General features: G+C 44.0%; 1 protein-coding gene across 2 annotated transcripts in view; it reads left to right on the forward strand.

The window, feature by feature from the left end:
- Positions 1–23,300, forward strand: part of METTL4 (methyltransferase 4, N6-adenosine) — a 295,930-nt gene that overhangs the window by 75,780 nt on the left and 196,850 nt on the right. For both annotated transcript variants that reach the window (XM_077270311.1, XM_077270312.1), the window contains exons 5-7: positions 4,301–4,475; positions 8,398–8,504; positions 8,606–8,700. In XM_077270311.1, coding sequence (XP_077126426.1) covers positions 4,301–4,475; positions 8,398–8,504; positions 8,606–8,700 — 377 coding nt within the window. The remainder of the gene's footprint in view (positions 1–4,300; positions 4,476–8,397; positions 8,505–8,605; positions 8,701–23,300) is intronic.

The following is a 23,300-nucleotide window of genomic DNA, read 5'->3' on the forward strand; positions in this document are numbered from 1 at the left end:
ATGTCACCTGTGTAATGTGTATGCATTTCCCACTGTTAGGAAACATGCATCTGAGTCCACTGTGCTTCAGACTGATGAAAATCTGGAAAAGCAGTTCCAAGTAGCAGCATCATCACTACTGTCTAACAGTACAAACATCACCAAATAGAAGCAGCACCAAACGTCACATTAGGGGTGAGAAAATAGAAGTAGAAAATGTTGTGCGGCTCCCAAATAATTGTATAAATATCCCAATTGCTCTTGGCAGAGAAAACTGGAGATCCACTTTTAAGAACACCGCTATTTTTGGGCTTTAAGGACGTAGTGTCTTTTGCTGTGTAGAAGGGGTGCATTATCCTGCTGAAAGAGACCACCACCATAAAGGCCCACATAAACAATAGAAGTGTTTCATAACTTCCCTATAAATTCGAACACCCAGCTGGGATGAATACTTCTATGTTGTCTATGAAAGAACCTGCCTGTCTTCTTTGGCTGTTGGAATTGCAACGTGCTGATCCTTTTCAAGCTCTGTTCACATCACTTAGCAAATCCAAACCGGGCAAAAGAGTAACGTATTACAACCAGATATTTCCAGTCTTCACCGATTCTCAAAACTGTGGAAAATGTTAACTTTAAAACTGAAAACAATGAAATAGTTTTCAGAGCTCATCAGTTGGATACTTGACAAAGCTAGAAGGTGAAACCTCTCATGTACTGTGTGTATTACATTATAGGAGTTTCAGATATGCTGTAAATCAAGATGTCTTTTATATGTATAAATGTGTGTTTAAGTTACTTTGACACCTGCCACCTACCCCAATATTGCTGAAGACCAAGTGCATTCCTTCATGACATTGTGCTACCCTAGTGGCAGTATCCTCCTTCTCGGGATAATGTGCTCTGTCATGCTGCAAACATTGGTCTGGAATTATTTATGGAACATGACAGAGCATACCAGATGGTTAACACTGTGTGCTGGTCTCCAATTGTGTATCTCAAGGTGACCGAACATCTGAAGAATTTTATAAGAAAATTATAGGAAAACGAGCCCCTTCTGCAGGAAACCTTTGAGCTATGTTTGACCACCAGTCTAATATTGTGGTGCTTCCACATTTTTCATATATGAATGATTGTAGCAAGTTCTAATGTGCCTCAGCAGCACGAATGAAGTGTAGCTTTATCTATGTATCTTAAGTTAATAATATTCTATGATTCACTTTTATGGGAATTCCTCTGCTTTTAGGTGGGAGGAATCCAATAATTGCCTGGAAAATCTTTACCAGAATGAAGGCTATTTATTCTGCAAATGGCGCAGTGGAAACAGATTGACAGAAAAATAAATTTGCTGACAAACTCAAGAAAAACCATAGTCAATTTGTAACTCATTGGGGCCTCTCAACCGTAATCTTTCAGGTTGCTGAAACTTTGAGCTTTACTTGACTTTGAATATCGATAAATGGTTTGATATATGTGTAATGTATTGCTGGGTATGTGAATGAGAGCTGTAGTTTGTGTGTGTGTGTGTATATATTGTATAGATATAGTATATCAATCTCTATCTATACATTCATATATCTGTGTATATATATAGAAAGATAGATATAGATGTGTCTATGTGTTGTGACAGGGTCACTGGTGCCGTACATGAGGAGAGATATGTGACACAAAGGTTGCTTTCCTGCGTGATGTGAAAGCCATAAGTGTTTTCTCCAGCATGATATGTGCTGAGAACAATCCAGTCGCTATATGGGCATGGCTATTATGGTGGGTAGGTCAGAGATGACGGGACGCCTACCCACCATATCTCCACCTCCACGGTGTGGCTGGAGGAAGTTAAATGTCCAGCTAGTCTTTTTTTCTCTCAGTGTGTGGAGGAAGGAGCCTCCTGACTTTAGCTGCTGCGATAGCTGCTATATGTGTTGTCCCAGAGGAACTGGGCAGGACTGTGTATGAACTGTTTACTTTCTTTTGAGCCAGAAAGGCTGTTTTTCTGTTACCAGTTTGGGGTTTTGGTTTATGAAGCAATAAACCACCCAGAGACATTAACCAAACACGGTCCTGTGTCTACCTCGAGGAGCAGCTGCAGGGGGTGACCACAGACCACTTCTCTGTTCTCATCCTTTTTGGCTGTTTTGGTCACTTTAGCATTTTATCATTGGTCTCACCCCTAGAAGGTCTGTACAGTAGCATGAGGCAGTGTCTACAAGCTACACAAGTGGCTCAGGTAGTGCAGCTCATCCAGGATGACACATCAATGAGAGCTGTGGCAAGAAGGGTAGCTGTCTCTGTCAGCAGAGTCCAGAGCATGGAGCAGATACCATGAGACAGGCCAGTACACCAGGAGATATGGAGGAGGCCTGCATGCATGGAGAGCCTGTTTGTTGGGCTCTCCATGCATGTGTTGTGACAATGAAATAGCAGCGACACATGCAGCTGCGGCTCTGATCATCAGGAGCGATCCAGGTAGCCAGGTTCCTTCTGCAGCTTATTCGGTAAGTGCTATAGCTTGCCAAATAAGGAGGGACCTGATTCGTTCATCTCTAGTAACAACCCAGCAGCAGGACTCTTAAGTTTTCCTTTGTGCAAGGAGGAACAGGAGGAGAATTGTCGGAGCACTCTAAAATGACCTCCAGCAGGCCTCTAACATTCATGTGCTGCTCAATCTGTCAGAAAGACTCTGGGGGTGGTATGAGGGCCTGATGTCAACAAGTGGGTTTGTTCTTACAGCCCAACATAGTGTAGGGCGATTTGCATTTGCCAGAGGACACCAAGATTGGCATTCAACTTTGGCGCCCTGTGCTCTTCACTGATGAGAGCAGGTTCACACTGAGCACATATGACAGTCTGGAGATGCCGTGGAGAACGTTCTGCTTGCTGCAACATCCTCCAGCATGACTGGTTTGGCAGTGGGTCAGTAATGGTGTAGGGTGGCATTTCTTTGGCGGGCCACACAGCTCTCCATGTGCTAAACAGCGGTACCCTGACTGCAATTAGGTACCTGGGTGAGATCCTCAGACCCATTGTGAGAGCATATGCTGGTGCTGTTGGCCCTGGGTTCCTTCTGATGCATGAAAATGCTAGGCCTCATGTGGCTGGAGTATGTCGCCAGTTCCTACATTATGAAGGCATTGATGCTATGTACTGGCCTGCCCCGTTCCCCAGACCTGAATCCAATCCAGCACATCTGGGACATCTTCTCTCGTTCCATTCACCATCGCTACATTGCACCACAGACTGTCCAAGAGTTGACTGATGCTTTAATCCAGGTCTGAGAGGAGATCCCTCAGGATAACATCCAGGGCCTCATCAGGACCATATTCCCAGGCATTGTAGGGAGGTCATTGAGGCACGTAGAGGCCGCACTCATTACTGAGCATTATTTCCTTGTCTTGAGGCATTTCTACTGAAGTTGGATCCGTCTGGAATTTGATTTTTCACTTTCCAGTCTGTTATTCCTGTATACACTGGTGAGACAAAAGAAGCAGGCACAGAAGGCATCAATGTAATTGTCTAAATTAAAGTGGCTGTGCCCAGTGTAACCCATGTAATCTGTTGTACCTGTATACATTTGTGTACTCAGATGCGTAGATATTAGAATTTAACTACGTTTTGATGTAATGGACACAGCATCCGGCAGCTTCGCTGTCATATATTGACCATTTTGTACATTTGCCAGCACCGATGAGACCTGCCTGCGATCCATCCATCCATCCTCCATCCATCTATGAGTAGTTTACGTTTCCTAAACAGTAATGAATTATAAATGTGCTGTTAATGGTGGTTGTCAATTAGGTCAGTGCCTGTTTTATGAGATGATTGACTTTAATGTAATCAGACATTGTTCCCTCGGTTTTGTAAACAAGCCAAGTCGTTTTTTTCCCTAACAGTTCTATACTACCTTTTTTTTTTCTCCTCTCCACTCTTCCATGAATATCTTAAGTCTATATTTGTAAGGCACCTGCTTTTTTTTAACATCCGTTCTTAAAACGTACCCTTTTAAAGGTGCTTTACTTCAATTATTTAAGGATTTGCAGTGGCCTCTGAGAGCACTTTACCATGTATTTGCACTATTTTTATTCTGCGGTGCTACATCAGATATTGCTGAAGTAGGAACCAGACATAAACAAGAGAGGGACATTAGGAATGAGTTCATCGTTGCTGCCACTAGGTGTCACTGTTGTCTTATATTTGATTGTGGACATCTCCAATGTTCCCATGCTGCTAATGGACATGTATCTTCTTCCTTCCTAGTGCAGGCTTATTCTTTCCGAACACATTTTGGTATCTTAAACATTTCGCATTTTTGTTTTTTTTCTTTTAGATATAATTATTTATCTCCTATGGAAATTAAGCGACTTCCTATACCTGCCTTGGCAGCTCCGGATTGCCTTGTGATAACGTGGGTGACCAATAGGCAGAAACATCTGAGATTTGTGAAGGAAGAACTGTATCCTCATTGGTCTATCAGAGCGCTAGCAGAATGGCACTGGGTAAAGGTAAGGCACTATTCTACTCCAGTTGACTTTTCCCTCCAAATTGCAGCATTTTCATCCATTTACTTAATTGATAACTTTCCCAAAATTTCTCACAGGAAGGGGGCAGGGTTCATGTAAACCGGAGGTGGGGAACCTTTCTGCAAGAGCCATTTGGATACTTATGCCATCCTTTTGGGGCCGCACAAATTGCACGCTAACTCCGCCCTTAAAGTACGTCCTGATTCTGGAACGCCCGCCAAGGCCGTGGGGTACTCTTTACTTAAAGGGATGTGTCACGGCGGCAACCCGGTCAATGGCCCTGGGCGCCCATGTAAAAGGGGTTTGAATAAAGTTTGTTAGTGATGCCACCTGTGGTATTCAGTCAGAGGGGACTGACGTTGCTTAAAGGGGTCCTCTGGGGTGATGTTATGGCAGCTAAGATGGTATAACTTCCCACAGGTGAAGTATATCCCCAGGGCTTCCGCTGTGTAGATGGAGATGGTGAGTGGTGCAGTAAGAAACGGAGGACACAGGTTTGCAGTCTCTTTACCTGGTTTACTGAAGACTTCAGGCAGCCACAGTCCAGGGCACCAGATCACAGGACATGGAGAGTCCGGCCGGCTTGGAAGCGAATTCAGAATCCCCTTTACCAGGTGGAGTTAAAAGCCTTCCTACTAGTGCGGTGGTGTAGTCCCTTGCTGCCTGTGGCTTCGGTCAAGGTCCTCACAGTTCTCTCTGTCCTCCTTTAAGGGATAGGACACTAACCTGTATGTATGACAGGTGGCTCGAGCCTTTTTACAGGGTCTCTATCAGGACCCGGGCTTTATGCGCCACTGTGTCTCCAGGTGTTGGGGCGGATAGGTGACGTGCAGTCAAGCTGTCCTGCCGGTCTCTGCTGTGCCTCTTGGAGTTGACACATCCTCGGTCTTCCGGCTACCGGTGTCTGCGCTTTGCAGGGAGGTAGCTCAGTTGCAGCTATTCTCCCCAGTTCTTTCTCTCCTGTGCTACGCTCTCCTGCATGCTCACTACAATGTGTTCCACCCTCTGTATTCTCTTTATCCAGGAGCTGCAGCACCCTCGTGGCTGCATGGCCCTTCACACTGCTTTGTGCCTCAGACGGCTCCAGTCTGCTGTCTGGCACTAACTAACTCACTTTCCTTCCAGACCAGAATATATATATATAAAGGGGAGCCACCCATAAGCTCCCCCTTCTTGCCTGGAGTCTGAACATGTCGTATGCTTGTGTTTACCTGATGAAAAATCTTCCCTCGCTTCCAAGCGTGACATCACTCCCCCGTGAGGAAAACCATGCCACTGTGACAACCAGGACCCTGGCGTGTTAAAATTCTGTCCCTCTTCAGGATGTAATCTTTCATTGCACGAGCCTCAGCATTCAGTAGTGAACACTGCGTGTGTGTGCTAACAGAGCAAGAAGAAATTAATGGGCCAGCGGCCATCAAAATACAGGTGCCGGCCCAAGCACTGAGGTCTCCGGGAATCTGTCCGAGTGCCAGATGAACGGTCATCAAGGGCCGTAAACTGCCTGCGTGCCTGAGCTTCCCCACCCTTGATGGAAACCCTGCCCAAAGTGAATGTTCCAGTGTGGGCCAGGGTCATTCTCAGGAAAGGCAGGATACTGAGCAGACTCTAACGTCTTGAGAAAAGTTGGCAAATGTTTCTCTCCCTCCTTTTTTTCAATTTTGTATTAAACCTTTTGTCTCTGCTGTTCTTCACTGGTGTTCAGCAGATCCCTATTGTACGTATAGCTGTACTGTATTGTAGAAGCCATCTTCCTTAATACTGTTACTAATGAATGAGTTTTTATTTGCTAGCATGTCCTTGTTGTTTGCACAGTTGTCAAGACTGCACCACACTAATCTTAAAGCCCTGCTTATATCAATCTAGATCTCTGTTTCCCAAAACCTTTAAACTGAAGTTGCGACTAAGGCTACTTTCACACTAGCGTCGGGCTCGGTCCGTCGCAGTGCGTCGGGCCGAGGTCACCGACGCTAGCGTTGTCTCCGCCGCACAACGGGGGCAGCGGATGCATTTTTCCAGCGCATCCGCTGCCCCATTGTGAGGTGGGGGCGGAGTTCCGGCCGTGCATGCGCGGTCGGAAAAAGCGGACCGTTACATGTAACGTTTTTTGCTCCCGACGGTCCGCCACAACACGGCGCAACCGTCGCACGACGGTTGCGACATGTGTCAATGCGTCGCTAATGTTAGTCAATGCAGAAAAAACGCATCCTGCAAGCACTTTTGCAGGATGCGCTTTTTCAGCAAAACGACGCATTGCGACGTATTGCAGTTAACGCCAGTGTGAAAGTAGCCTAAGCTTTTGCTAGAGCATAGAGCAGCATGATATAGGGGTAAAAAAGACCCCGATTCCAGCAATGTATCACTTACAGTGCTCCTTTCTGCCGTACTGATAAAATCACTGACTGTTGCAGATGTAGCAGTCCTCTGAATGCTGAGTAGCGATGAGCCCAAGTGCTCATTACTCAAGTTTGGCGAGTACCCGAGTATCGCTGGTGCTTGAGTGACATGTTCGAGTACCTGTGGCAGCATATTTGCGGCTGGTAGACAGCGGCAAACGTGGGAATTGCCCGTTTGTCATGCAATCCCCACATGTTTTGTGGATGTCTAACAGCCATGAAACATACAGACGCGAGGACTCGAACATGTCACTCGAGCACCCGCGATACCCTGTTTTATACCCGAGCACACTAGGCAAACTGGAGTAACAAGCACTTGAGCTCATCACTAAGACCGGGATCACACTTGCGAGTGCAATGCGAGAAACTCGCGCATCAATACCGGGCACTGCTGCCGGCACTCGGGAGCAGAGTTTGCGGCTGCATGTATTTCTATGCATCTGAACGCTCTGGTCTGAACCGCTGGCGGCAGTGCTGAGTATTGATGCGAGAGACTCGCATTGCAATCGCAAGTGTGACCTTGGCCTAATGCTGAGCTCTGTAAGGCTCCACCTACATCTCTAATTAGCAGCTTTCTGTATACACTGTGCATAGGCAGAAAGCTGACAATTAGTCGTGGGGACGGGGTTATACGGAGATGACTATGGAAGACTACATGACAGCAGGTTTACTATTCCTTCAGTATTAATTTCCTGCTGCTAAGGCGGTGATTGTTATCAAAACTACAGCAAGCAGCCCAGTAAGTGACATATTGCTGGAATTGGGGTCTCTGCCACTACATTATGCTGGTCTCAGATTAGGTGACAAAAAATTTGGTGACAAATTTCATTTAAAGTACATTTCCCCCTAATATTACCAGGGCATGTTTATAGAGAGCCTGGCAGGTCCCCCCAAGCTTCCCAAACCACCACTAATACAATTTAGAGCCCTGTTTTTACATTGTTCATTGTAATAATGTATTTCTTGCCCAAGACTAATGTTTGTGTAGGTGACTAAACATTTTGTGTTTGTATTGCTCACCATAGGCTAATTACTTAGTACTAGTCTGACGGTGTAATGTAATCTTAAGATGTGATGGATGTCCACCCCCAAACCTTGACTCGGGCATTCCTGGTCATGCACATCATACCGATGGACCTGGGGAGAGTACAACCGCCATCACTGCACATACTTCGGGTACTAGTGGCAGTTTTGGATTCGAGGGGGAACTGCTAGAATCCCTAGAAGTCCATAATTCGGTACTGACTCATTTCTTAATATATCTTTTATTGAGGTTGGAGCTCTTTTATTGTGACTCGGGCTCGATATCCCATGTATAGAGACAGTAATTAGCAGTGGATAATTGGAGGAATGCATCTTCGTCAGATTGTCCTGGTTATTTCCACATTACGCAAAGCTGGGCTTCCATTTTTACTTTTTCTATTTCCAGGCTAATCCTTAGTAATAAAGTGTTTTCTGCATCATATTCTATTCTTGGTAAGATGTGGCATCATTTCTTTTTTTCTTAGATAACACATTCTGGAGAATTTGTGTTTCCCATCGATTCAGTTCATAAAAAGCCATATGAAATCCTCATATTAGGAAGACTTATGACCTCTGATATTTCTGCAGCACGGTACGTCTAATTGCACAAGTCCAGTATATTCCTCCTGTACGAGCTGCCTGGATCGGAGATGCTGTATAAAGATGGTTGTCATCTTATTATTTTTTACTTAGGGAGCTGGAGACCCCAGTCTTACCACCTATTCCGCAGCATAAGATAATAGTCAGTGTCCCCTGCAGCCTTCACTCCCACAAACCGCCTCTTTCAGGTATGTGACGCTCATTACATGAATTACATTCCAACTAAAATATGTATTTTTAAAAGTTATGGGAAATACACATTTACCATGAAGACACATAACTGCATTTAAATGGTTTGGCCACTATTTGGACTATTTCAGCCCCAACTACAAGCATTTAAGCAAGAACTTTTTTTTTTTAATTAATTGGGTTTAATTTCACTATTTTGCAGCATTTATTGTTTTTTACAATCTTTGTTTCCTTGCGCATTTACCTTTGATGTGGTCTGTAACGCTTTGGGTACTTCGTAAATACAGTGTTTGATTAAAAAAAATAAAAAAAAGTGTAAAAGCCATCCCACCAGCGCCAAGTTATACCCAAATCGGGATGGTCCTAATCTCTAATATTAAAGACCTTACCATGTATCATAGTGACATCAGGGTGAATATAGGCCAGGTCCCGAACATGGACACTCATCAATTTACACCTCCAGTTCATTTGCACAATATTTAATTAAACCTAATTGAAAAAATATTTGCATGTATTTAAATAACAAAAAATGTAAGAAATATAGATAGTCTTCAAAGGTAGAAAACCCCCCTCATCTCCTTAGTCATTGTATGGCTTCCCATGTGTGGAGGGAACTGAGCTCCTTCTGCTCATGGCTAATATTGGCTATATTATATAGCCCAGCATCTGTGTCCAAACAGTCACGGCCAGAGCTGAGCTCCGCTTGCGGCTGTTAACCATTTACATTCTGCTGTTGATCTCTGACTAGAGTTGAGCGAATATGTTCGGCTCTCTTTATTCGGCAAGCTATAGCACTTACCAAAGAAGCTGCAGCGGCGGGAACCTGGATGCCCATAGGCTCTGATCAGGTGTCCGGCGCCACATCTACATGTGTCGCGGCTGTGTGACAGTCACAACACACAGGCTCTCAATACTTGTGTTGTGACTGTCACACAGCTGATTATCAGGAGCGCTCCAGGTATCCGGGTTCCCTCTGCAGCTTCTTCGGTAAGCGCTATAGCTTGCCGAATAAGGAGGGAGCCGAACATATTTGCTCATCTCTATCTCTGACAGTGGTGTTTCAATGGTTCATGTGCAGATTTTGCTCATAGTAATATTCAAACTGTTGTTTATTGCATTTTTCTTGTTTATTCGTATAGACAATTAGCAGATTTAATCAACGTACGCTTTTCTAGTGTTAGCAACAGAAATATATGATAATATTGCCTAAGTAGCTAGTCCATTATCTTTCCCTTTTACATGTGCAGCCTTATTCCCTGTCTGTGTCTCTTAGTTTCCAGCGACACTTTGGTTCTCTTCCGGCTCCCTGTCTACTCTCAACTTTGCTGGCTAACACTTTATGGTGCGATGAAAAATTTCCAATGTAAGTCTGCAAATAGTCTCTTCAGAGAGGACCTATTGGAAGTAGCAATCCTAAATGTAAGGCTATGTGCACATGTCAGGATTTCTGGCAGAAATTTTCCTGACAAAAACCGGACATTTCTGCCAGAAATCCGCATGCGTTTTTACCGCGTTTTTGACGTGTTTTTTGTGTGCGGTTTTTCCAAATGCATAGAATTGCGGGAAAAACGCGGAAAATCCGCAAAGTTAATGAACATGCTGCTTTTTTTACCGCAATGTGTTTTTTTTCGCGGAAAAAAAACGCACCATGTGCACAAAACATGCAGAATGCATTCTAAATGATAGGATGCATAATGTATGCATTTTTAATGAGTTTTTATAGCGTTTTTATCGTGAAAAAAAACGCGAAAAAACGTGAACTTGTGCACATAGCCTTAATGTTGACCCTTTAATTAGCCTTGTCACATGACTTGGGATAAAAGCCAAACCAGAATCTCAATTTGCAAGACACTGTGTTTTGGGGTACTGCCCCTCTTCAGTGCAAAGTTTGAGATCTGGTTTGGTTGTGTGAGAGGTGTCTGACCGTGATGCCTCTCACACAGCCATACCAGATCTCACACTTTGCACTGACAAGGGGCAGTACAGTATCTGCAAATTGAGATTCTGGTTTGGCTTTTATCCAAAGTCATATGACAAGGCTCGTTAAAGGGTCGACATTGACTTTTAGGATTGCTACTTCCAGTAGGTGGCAATAGAGTTCTAGTCCTCTTCCTCTCTGAAGAGACTATCTGCATATTTCCCAGAGGAGCATTGCGGCTTTAAGTCTCGTCATCTTGGCATGCCTAACATGTCACTCTCCACAAGGAGAAACGTTACTATTTGGAGCAATGTAAGTCTGAGGCCCAAACGCGGCTCCATAGATGTACATTGAGAAAGCAACATCCAGTCCACACACAAAACCCCTGTGTGAGCCGGTTAGAACTGCTTAAGACTTCTGTGCAAATCAGTCTGAGCACGAACCACCTTGCACCGACTGTCCATGGCTCTCCCAACTTGAACATCAGTCATTCATAAGTCTTTGAAGCTGTGACACTCGTGTCTCGGGAGTGCCACGTCCAGTCTCTGCATGGTGGTCTGTGCTCAGACGTCTGAAGCAGCCCTTGGTTTTTCAGGTCATGTGACCAAAGAAGAAAAGGAAAGTTGGCGCTGGCAACTGATTGGTAAGTATTTTAATTAGTGATGAGCGAGTGTACTTGTTGCTCGGGTTTTCACGAGTATTTATGACTGCTCGGAGATTGTTTTCATCGTGGCAGCTGAATGATTTACAGCTATTAGCCAGGCTGAGTACATGTGGGAGTTGCCTGGTTTCTGGGGAATCCCCACATGTAATCAAGCAGGCTAGTAGCTATAAATCATTCAGCTGCCGCAATGAAAAATAAATCTCTGAGCAGTCATAAATACTCGGTCACCCGAGCGTGCTCGGGAAAACCCGAGCAACGAGTACGCTCGCTCATCACTAATTTTAATACAACTGCAGTACATCACAAAAATAATTAGAAGGACATAGGGAAACGTGTTTACTAGTGATGAGCAAGTATACTCTTTGCTCGGGTGGTCTCCGAGTATTTGTGAGTGCTCGGAGATTGTTTTTGTTGATGCAGCTGCATGATTTACAGCTGCTAGACAACTTGAATGTGGGGATTCCCTAGCAACCAGGCAACCCCCACATGTACTCAGGCTGGCTAGCAGCTGTAAATCATGCAGCTGCGTCAACAAAAACTAAAACTCTGAGCACGCCAAAATACTCGGAAACCACCCGAGCAACGAGTATACTTGCTCATCACTAGTGTTTACCAAGACTTCTTCTTTAAAAGTCATGCCTACCTAAAACTTTGTGCTGTCCTTCCTTACCTGACCCCTTAAATGATTAGAAGTAAAATATGCTTCTCATACATTATCATTATTATTCTACATATGTATCACAACAGTTATTTACATTTCAGTAATACAGGTTATGAATAAGTTATAGATTCTGGAGACCTGTAACCTTGAAGCATTGGAATTTTGCATAACGCGGGCAGTGAAAGTTGTGCTTGGTAGAAAGGCTTGTATGGCACCGTCAGCCAGTCACAGGCTGTGTACCATGTACAGCACAGGGTAAAATAATGATTTATATCCAAGTCACACCACTACACGCTGCTCAAGCAAAGGTATAAATCCCTGAGAGAGAAGTAAGGGGGAGAATAGGATGCAGTAGAGATTACGGCATGCTTAGATGGTGGATCTCTTGTGTACCTGTGATATGAACCGCAGATCTGCATCAGACCACAATGCAAGTAACCTCCATCTACTGTACACGTAGCACAGAAATCAGCATGAAAACCAAGGGCTTGATGCCGAGCTTCAGATTGTATATTCAGATGAATAGCCGTGGATTGCAATAGAAATGTGCATCGGAATTCACATATAACGTGGAGACATTGCTGCATGGTTTTCAGTTAAGGAAGCATTTAGGCCGTGTTCACATGTGGCGTAAATGCATCATTTTTTTCTGCTTCTTTTTATCTGCATGTCTTCTGTTTGCACGAAACTGCGCAATATCAATCTTCTCTAATTATTGAGAGTTTGTTATTTAATGTGTTTTCCCCTATATTTAATACATTTTAAGGGAAGATTTGAAGAAGCATATTTTTTTTTTTTAGGGCAGAAAAACTTTGAATCTGCACTTAAAAATAAAATTTCTTTTTAATGCATTTTTCAGGTTCCCTGTAGAAGCCCATAGAGAAAAAGTGCACAAAAAATACCATAGTTCAACGCACAGTGCAGGAGTTTTCATGAAATTGCATCCATTTCACTGGGACAAATAAACACAGCAGATTTTCTGCAGTGAGAAAACGCAGCATTTACTATTTTGCAACATGGTTTTAAGAGTAAGGCTACTTCCATAAGTGTTTAATATACGGTGGATTCTCCATCTTATCTGCGGTGGAAATAGCCTGTCAATTTATACAGCGTGTGTTAACGGCGAATTTCATCCATTGCAATGGTCGTACTAGCTTCCATCTGTGGCTATTGCAGTGATTTTGCAGCAAAAGCACATGAGAATCTACAACAAAATTCGCATTTGTTGCCTTTTGCTGCTGCGGCACTTTCTGCAGATTTATCTGTAAAATCTTAAATTTAGTCCGTATGAAAGGGTGAATCGAAAGGGGAATAATTATGCTACAGATCTGCAGTACATAGTGCAGACTGAACCCCTTTCTCTACCATTGTGTTGTATTATGGACTTTCCTTAGAGAAATTCTACAGCGGATGACCGCCTATTGGTCACAATATTGCGTCTCATTTTTTGGTCGATACATTGGGAGACACAGGATACATGGATTACTATGCTGCCACCTGGAGGCTGACACTAAGAATACAAAAGCAGACTCTTCCCCACCGGGCTACACATAGGCAGAAGACAGTCATTAAGTTTAGCTTGGTGTCATTCGGAGGCAGACTTGGGTCTGAGTAGCAGACATGTCTTTGCTTTGATTATGCAGGTTAGGAACTAACCTTCTCAGCCAACGAGGTTCTTACTAGTGATGAGCGAGTATACTCATTGCTCGGGTGGTCTCTGAGTATTTGTTAGTACTCTGAGATTTAGTTTTCATCGCCTCAGCTGCCTGATTTACGACTGCTAGCCAGCCTGAATACATATGAGGAATGCCTGGTTGCTAGGGAATCCCCACATGTATTCAGGCTGTCTAGCAGCTGTAAATAATGCAACTGCATGGACGAAAACTAAATCTCAAAGCACTAACAAATACTCAGAGACGACTCGAGCGTGCTCTGGAAAACCCGAGCAAGAGTATAATCGCTCATCACTAATTCTTACACAATTTGATGTAGTCAGAGCTGTGCAGCCCTACCTGTCTGTCATAGCTACGTTCTACAAGCAGTTGCTCGGCCAGTAACCCAAGGGATTGCAGTTCTTCCTTTTGCAGCACTGGTATTCGTTTCTCCACCCCAGGGACATTTTTGGGAAGTGCCATGATTCCTCTATCCTCCCAAAGAAATGATCGAGAAAGCCTTTTGGTACTAAACATAAAATCTTCCTTGTTTTTGAGGGCGGGGTCTTAGTTTTGTTCCCTCCACTGCTTTTGCACCAGCTAAATAACTGGGTGTCAGCTGCCTAGATGTGGCCTGGTGGGGAGGAACCAGATTTATTTTTTGAAGATGTATTCTTAGTGTCAGCCTCCAAGTGGCAGCATATTAATTTATGGTTCCTATCAAAAATCTCTAATTCATGCTAGACTGCATACAAAGCGGTGACGTTTCGATCTCTGACAAACTGCGCTCAGAGTATGCACAATGGAATTGATTGCAAGGGACTCACATGAGGTTAAAACAGCCCAGTTATGCACAGAATGGACTTTTTAATGCTATTTAGCAGATGTTTGTTTGTACTTTTTACCTCTATGTTTATATAGAAATATAATTGATACTCTGATACGTCATGATCTCCCATTGATGAACGGTAAATGTATCTAATGCATCATGATAGTACTAGGTAAAAGCCCAGTATGTCTGTTTAGAGCTGAAATGTCACCTCTTTGTATGCAGTCTGGCATGAATAAATAAGAAGTTACATTTTAATCAAGATGCCGTATAACTTGTGGATTCATATTTTGGGGCTGACCTTCCTCACTTGGGAAAGCTCTGGACTTACCTAAGAGGTGGCATGCTACTAGACTAGACAGCCTCCCTTTACACATATGCGCCATTCTGCATATCTTCTGTTTTTTTTCTTTTTAATTAGAAGCTACATGTGAATATCACCTCTTGGCTGCATGTCTTTGGTGTATAATCCTTGCTGATTACCGTGGCTTTTTTTCCTGGCACTTTTGTTTCTGAACTGTAGGGGCTTACATAGAACAATGTAGCCCAAGGCAGCGTGACTACAGCACACACATTGCTAGGAACACAGGGGCCATTTCTAATTAAATAAGTTTCTCATGCAGTATTCATCTTGAGGCTGTAATTCTAGTCATACAAAAGACAATAGCTGTTTATATAAAATTGTGTGCTCATAGATGGCTGAACGAGAGAAAGGCCCATGACTCTTCAGATGTGCACGTCATCAGTAATATTCTTCTAAAGATACCGTAATACTGAATGCAGTCAGCTCGTAATCACTCCCAGAGTGTCTACAATTCCCCGGCTGAGATCTCCCTCTCTTTATATGTAATGGCACTACATGTGCTAAATTGTGTTTCTCAACCCCCTAATCATCCTCCCCGTCTAGTGCTGGTAATGTTATCAATGTCTGCGCTCATGTGAATTAGTGTAATTGACCGAGTATGTAATTATCCCATTTGCGTTCAGACAAGGATACCCTTAGCAATCGAGGGGTACTTGAGCTATAAATTACTGTGCTGAAGAAAATGACATATTTGCTGCATTAAACACTAAGGGGTCATGTATAATATTGTCAGATTTACGGAGTGGTGCAAGCGAGGATACAGGAAGGGTCTGATGCTGTGTACCAGATAGAATACCATTTCCTTTGCCAGATTTGTCTGTTCCAATCTCAAGACAAAAGTTGTAGGCGAGTATATTCTTTCAGTCTCTAGTATGTTTTAAGCTGCATCAAATATTATGTTTTTTTGTAAAGCGTAAATTTGTATGAAGGCATCATGTTTCACACCTCGGCGTACATTGTAAGTTTTTTTTTTAGTTTTTTTTTATTCATTTTTTTATTGCCGTCTATTACAACCCTGATAAACCTTGTAAGAATAAGAATCTTGCAAACCAAAGTATAAGACATAAAAAAGCCTTTGAATGATTTTCCTTTAATTCCACTAGTGAATACATTTTGTTAGCATCTCGGGTAACTAAAGTTTTAACGTATAAAGTTGGCTGAGCTAAACAGCGGCGCCCTGTAGATATTGTTTTCGTGACTTGCTGTTCTATCTTTCCGCTAATAAGTTGTATGTCTACATGCTGCATCTCTCGAGGTGTGCTGCTGCTGGGTTGGGGTGAAAAATATAATAGAAACACTGGTGATTTACAGATCACCTGAACGGAGTATTAATATTGTCATTGGATTAAATCAGCAAGTAGTATTCCATGCCCAAGGCTTAGAGATAATTAAACTCTTAGAACAATATACACGCTCTTCAAATAAGGACCCGCACAGTGGTGTTTAAAAATGAGGGCTCATCAGATCATTGCGCATTTCTAGACCATAGAGGCGTTTAACGATGAAGAAGTGTATAAGAGCTGTGAAAAAAGCCTGTGTCAACATTTTAAGAGGAAGAGATGTGAATTATACATGGTAGTTAATCCCCCCACGCAAATTTTATAAAAAAAGGGGCTCGTGTATCCATTGCTAGTGTTGTCTTGTAAATATACCATCATTTTTTAGCAACTTGAACCGAAGAAAAGGCTTGTTTGGGCTCGCCCAGTGTGTTTCTGTTAGGGGTCCAATGAACCAGGTTAGGAATTCCCTAGAAAAGGGCCCTAAAGGGAATCTGTCACCCCAATTTTCGCCTATAAGATGCGGCCACCGGCATCAGGGGCTTATCTACAGCATTCTATAATGCTGTAGATAAGCCCCCAATGTAACCTGCAAGATGATAAAAAAAAAACTGGTTATATTATACTCACCCAGGGGCGGTCCCTGTCCGGTCTGATGGGCGTCGCGATCCGAGTCTGGCGACTCCCATCTTCATACGATGACGTCCTCTTCTTTGCTTCCTGCCACAGCTCCTGTGCAGGCGTACTTTATCTGCCCTGTTGAGGGCAGCGTAAAGTACTGCAGTGTGCAGGCGCCGGGAAAGGTCAGAAGTCCGGCGCCTGCGTACTGCAGTACTTTGCCCTCAACAGGGCAGATAAAGTACGCCTGCCCAGGAGCCGTGGCAGGAAGCAAAGAAGAGGACGTCATCGTATGAAGATGGGAGGCACCGGACCCGGATCGCGACGTGGACCGGACCGAACCGGGACCGCCCCTGGGTGAGTATAATAAAACCTGTTTTTCTTATCTTGCAGGTTACATCGGGGGCTTAGCTACAGCATTACAGAATGCTGTAGATAAGCCCCTGATGCCGGTGGCTGCATCTTATAGGCAAAAATTGGGCTGACAGATTCCCTTTAAGCTCTGATACTTCAGGACCTCATACTTATGGGCTAATCACAGTTAGAATTAACAAGGCAGAACTGTACTCTTGCCCTTTTACTGTGTTAGTTCTTGAATTTTGGGGGGAATTTTAATACCTTTTTGTGGATTTTATTTTAGTGTACGGACTCACAAGTATGAGGACCCTTGACGTGGGTTCCGAGCTTGCTTTTTTTGGCTCATTACGGTTAGGTTTGGAACGTGGCTGTAACAGAACCACCCATAACTGTTTTTACTTCGACGTTATCTAGATGGAGATGAACAAATCACTTCTTGCAACCCTGGTCCACAGTCCAGGTCAGCGCTTTCTGGCCATGAACAGGAGGTATGGGAATTTCCTAAGCTTCTGGTTTCCCATGTGTGGCGTTTTATTTGCTGGTGTGTCATAGCAGCATATGGTGCACAGGTGACCTCTCACCATCCTAGCTAATTATTAGCTGAGCCTGGAATCCCGGAGGGTAATGAAATTTACGCCGCCCCTATTCACTGCTACAAAGCGCTAATGTGGACCAGGGTTGCGTGAAGTGATCCGGTTATCTCTACGCTCTAGCTCTGATTTTATACTTTTTCTGTAAAATTTGGAGCAAATTGGATAGGAAAAACAAACATGCTCGATCTGTTTTTAGATTCCTACATATGACCCCTAACAGAGCCTCTATAGCACACAGCGTGTATAGCTGTATTGCCTACTTGCTTTGGGCTTTGCCCAGTAAGTGAAGTCTTACACTAAAGATATCAAATTGATTTCTAACTGCTATAAGTTGGCATGGGGACAGGCAGTCATTGAATCTAAAGCAACACATTTAACAGAGCCAGCTAGGGATTATTAGAGAAGTAGTCAGCTCATCATTTAGATGTCGGTGACTTGGATTTCTGGATATGTGCTTGAAAGTTCTACAGTCATCAGTTTCACAAATTGTAAGAATGATAAATCTAGCACCAACATTCAAGCCAAAAACATTTCTTCTTTATTTCTCCAGGTTAAAAACGAGATTTATCAGCACTTAAACAATAATAAAAATCTGACGTTTTTCTTACAGACATCCTTAATCATTACACTAAGGCCATGTTTCAGAAATGTTTCTGCGTTTACTTGGTGCTGGATTTATTGTCCTTTTATAGCTAGTGGAGTTAACCAAAAGAATTTTCCGGACCCTGTACTCGGTGTTGGCTAGACTAGAGCACTGAAAACTTTCGTCTATCTTTTAACATACTTTGCACTTCTTCTCATTGGTAAAGTAAGCCCCTGCAATGTCATGAATAGTCAGATGAAGTTGTTAGGCCTCCTAAATGGAAAGGCACAAAGGATCATAGTAGGAAGTTTGCGGTGCTCTCATCTGTCTGCCATGGGGTACCAATGTAGCAGCAGGGCAAAGGTCCTGCAAATAGTTTTGCTTAACTGAACTGTTAAGAATCAAGGAATGCATTGCTTTCTGCATGCCAAGGATCTTTTGACAGGCCGTTTTATGGCATAGCAGATCACTTTCAGGGTTACTATGTATGTAAAGAGCCTGACATTTCCTGCCCTAGAATGTCTACTACAGTGGCATTTAAAAGTTTGGACACACCTGGTCAAAATTACTGTTGCTGTGAACAGTAATTCACAATAACAATTCATTGTGAAAATGAAATAATCTCTAAAAGGCTTAAAGTTAAAGATAACACATTTCCTCTGTATTTTAGGCAAAACAAATAAATATACGGTAATATAATGAAAAAGTGGAACAGCACCACCAAATACCTCAATAATGTACAAAGTTTTCAAACCAGCAATCCAATGGTTCCTTATAATAGGATAAGGCTACTTTCACACTAGCGTCATGCACTGCACGTCGCTATGCGTCGTTTTGGAGAAAAAACGCATCCTGCAAAAGTGCTTGCAGGATGCGTTTTTTCTCCATAGACTTTTATTAACGACGCAGTGCAACGCATTGCCACACGTCGCAACCGTCGTGCGACGGTTGGGTCGTGTTGCGTCGGACCGTCGCCACCAAAAAAACGTTGCTTGTAACGTTTTTTGGTGCGTTGTTCCCGTCTTTTCCAACCGCGCATGCGCGGCCGGAGCTCCTCCCCGCACCTCACAATGGGGCAGCGGATGTGTTGAAACACGGCATCTGCTGCCCCTGTTGTGCGGCGCTTCCACAGCTAGCGTCGGTGCGCCGCCACGTCGCATAGCGATGTGCAGCGCACGACGCTAGTGTGAAAGTAGCCTAAAAAAGAAAAACAGCACAAAAAAATGGACTTTATTGCCCAACGGCGTAGCGACGTTTCGGATGTGGCGGCATTCTTCTCAGATGCATTGGCCAACTCGGCCAGACTGGTCACAAGATCTGCCGCATTATCCAACGCAGGCCGAAGAGCAGTCTGGTTAAATGGTTGCCCGGAGGAAGTACAAGCAAAAGAAAAACTCTCCCTTGTGAAGGTCAGTACTTATATGGTTCAGATTTGGATTGGATTCAGAAAAAGCTAAGAAGAAAGGGTTCCCAAAACCTCCCCTTCTCATCCTTAAGGCAGTCCTTTCTGAGGAGGAAATTCAGCTGAAAGAGATCGAACACAGAACACAGTAGATGGGAGGGAGGATCAACCAAGGAAAGGCAAGGGGTACCTATTCGGTAATCCTTCCCAGGGTGGTAGGAAGCCCTCCAAAGGACTCCCTGCCCCAGATGGGAGGAAGACTCTCCCTTTTCCTTCCAGTCTGGGAGAAAATATCCTCCAGCCCTTGGATTTTCAGCCTGGTAAGATCAGGGTTAAATCTGGAATTCTGGAGATATCCACCAGACAGGATCATCGTGACGACCCCACAAGCATCCAGCTCGAAACAAGTAGCACTGAAATCAGAGGTACTAAGCCTCTTAGAGAAATATGTTCTGCATAATGTTCCAGCAGGAGAAGAAGAAAAAGGCTTCTGTTTCTAATAAAGAAGCTGGACGGCTCATACAGAACAATTTTCAACCTGAAAGGCCTCAACAAGTTCTTGAAGATTCCCTATTTCAAGATGGAGTCAATAGAGTCAGCGATACAGCTGCTCTTTCCTGGTTGCTATATGGCTGCCCTGGACATGGAGGATGCGTCTTACTACATGCCAATACACGTAGTGTTCCGAAAGTTTCTTAGAGTAGCAGTACCAGTATGGGACACCACAAGGCACTTCCAGTACATGGCCCTCCCCTTTGCCCTGGCGGTAGCTCCTTGTGTGTTCACGAAACTAATAGCAGAGAAAGAAACAGACAGATCATCCCATACCAGGACGACTTCCTGATAGTGGGTCGTTCTTTCAGTCATTGCCAGAGTCAAGTGAGAGACACCGCTACCATCTTAGAAAATATAGGGTTGTGGTTGAACCTAGAAAAATCAAGGTTAGACCCAAAAAGGACACAAATCTTTTTGGGACTTACTCGACTCATGCCAGCAGGAGTGTCACTTACCGGAACAAAAGAAGGAAGAATTACTCAGTCTCCCCTCCAGGTCAATACGAGATCCGACGATGTCCCTTAGGAATGCCATGTCCCTCCTGGGGTCCCTGACCTCCTGTATCCTGGCAGTAAAATGGGCCCAAATCCACTCAAGAGTTGCAGTGGTATGTGTTGGAAAGCCAACGTTCCTCACTGGGTTATCTGGAAGGCACACGGACAGTGCCTTGGGAGGTAATACATTTACTCCACAGGTGGTTAAGAATAGAATCCCTTCAGGAGGGGGTCCCTTGGTTTCCTCACATCACCAGGGTATTCACCACAGACGCCAGTCCCAGGGAGTGGGGAGCACGTCTGGACAACCATTTGGTCCAGGGAACATGGTCGGCGGTATAAAAGGAGGGCTCCTCAAACACGTGGAGCTCTTGGCTGTAGAGAATACATTGCATTGTCTCCTACTATTTCTATAAGACCATCATGGAAAAATTTTCGGACAACCAGGTCACGGTCGCATACCTGAATGGGGGGGTACATGGTCCAGTTCCCTAATGCAGATTAGCAAGCAGATTTTCAGCCTCACAGAGAACTTTCTTTCATTATCCGCTCTTCATATCAGAGGAAAGGACAATATAACAGCAGAAACGTTGAGCCACAAACCACTGCTACAGGGCGAATGGTCTTTCAAAAGCTCAATTTCCAGGCGGTTAGTGTCCATGTGGAGGTGCCCGGAGATCCACCTTTTTGCTGCTCTGCCGAACAGCAAAGTGGAGAAGTTCTGCTATATGGATCCGAAAGAGAATCCTCAGGCTATAGAAACTTTTCAGATCAGATGGGACTTCACCCTGGCCTACGGCTGCCCCCCAATTTGTCTAATTCCAGCGATTCTCAGGAAGAACAGGCAAGACAGGGCAAGAGTACTGCTCATAGCCCCCTTTTGGCCAAAGAGGCCCTGGTTCTTTTGGCTGAGGAACATGTCAGTCACGGAACCATGTGTTCTTCCAGAGATACCGGACCTTCTAGCTCAGGGGCCCGTATTCCAGACTAAGGTGACTAAACTGCACTTAACAGCCTGGAACTTGAGGTCAGTGCTAGAGGGTAAGGGGTTTTCTCCCAACCTGTTCTCTACCTTGCTAGTAGGAAGCCGGTAAATGCGAGGATTTATGGTAGGACTTGGAAGAATTCTTGTCATCCACAGGTTGTACTCTGGAAGGAAAGGTGCCCATAAAACAAATCCTGGAGTTCCTTCACAGGGGGCAGGAACAAGGCCTGGCGTTAAGCACCTTGAAACTCCAGGTTTCAGCCTAAGGGGCTCTGTATAATTATAACCTCATGGGTAATCAGTGGGTGGTCAGGTTTATTAAAGCATGTGCTAGATCCAGGCCAGTCCCGGTAGTCAGGGCCCCTCCATGGGACTTAAACTTGGTTTTGAATGTTTTTACAGAACCCCCTTTGAGCCTCTGACTGAAGGGTACATAAAGTTGATTACCCTAAAGACTATACTCTTAGTAACCCTAACATCAGCACGTAGAGAGAGTGATATACTGGCTCTATCAGCAGACCCTCCCTTCACCATGGTAATGGACAATAGGCCAGGTACGGTTTTAAAACTACTCTATCTACCTAAAGTAGAATCTCAGTTCCATAGGTCACAGGAGATCTCTGCCGTCCTTCTGTCCTGACCCTAGGAATAGTAGGGAAAAGAAGCTTCATACCCCAGATGTTAGGAGGTGCCTTCTTCGCTATTTGTCAGCAGCGAGACCTTGGAGGAAGGATAGGGCTCTGTTTATCTTCTCTAGGGCTCTAGGAAAGGAATGATAGTTTCAAAGGGTAACCTATCCTGGTGGATAAGAGAGGCTATCAAATTGGCCTGTACAAGCACTGGGAGGCGACCTGAGGGCCCACTCTACGAGAGCGATGGCAACGTCTTGGGCAGAAAGAGCAGAACAGATCTGTAAGGCAGCTATGTGGTCGTCACCTTCCACCTTTTATAGCCACTATAGACTGGATCACTCTGCCTCTTCTGATCTCACTTTTGGGAACAGGGTTCTACAGGCTGTGTTCCCTCCCTAATTGAGTAATTCACTGTAATTCTCTCATTGGTGCGGTCATGGAAATCGCGTATATTACTTACCGGTAATGTGCTTTCATGGAACCCATCACGGCACCCTTATATTCCCTTCCGTTATGTTAAGTCATCCCTTTCTGGTTGGTGGGTTATTGCATATAGTACACCACTTATGGTTCTGGTTAAAGATACTTTGTATAATTGTATTAATTCAGAGGTTCTCTCATGCTCTGTAACCCACTGATGCGGAGGAGCCGCCCTTTTTATCTTGAAGGTTTCCTGTCCTTGAAGAGTGGATCCCCTCTCTCTCATTGGTGCTGTCATGAGTTCCGTAAAAACACATTACCGGTAAGTAATATATGTGTTTTTTGCCTACAAAGGACATGTGTCATCTTTAACTTCAGGCCTTTTAGAGGTCATTTCATCTTCAACTTGCTTAACTATTCACAATAACAGTAATTTTGACCAGGGATTCCCAAACTTTTACATGCCACTGTATATAACCATTTTCTGGATGGAAATAACATTTTAGCAGAGCAAAGTTTGTCATTTTTCCAGGGCTGAGTTTTGTTGTGTGGCATAACCCATCCTTGTAAAATCACAGTTAGTAATTTGTGGTTT

The sequence above is a fragment of the Ranitomeya variabilis genome, chromosome 6 (assembly GCF_051348905.1).
Source record: "Ranitomeya variabilis isolate aRanVar5 chromosome 6, aRanVar5.hap1, whole genome shotgun sequence".
Lineage (NCBI taxonomy): Eukaryota > Metazoa > Chordata > Amphibia > Anura > Dendrobatidae > Ranitomeya > Ranitomeya variabilis.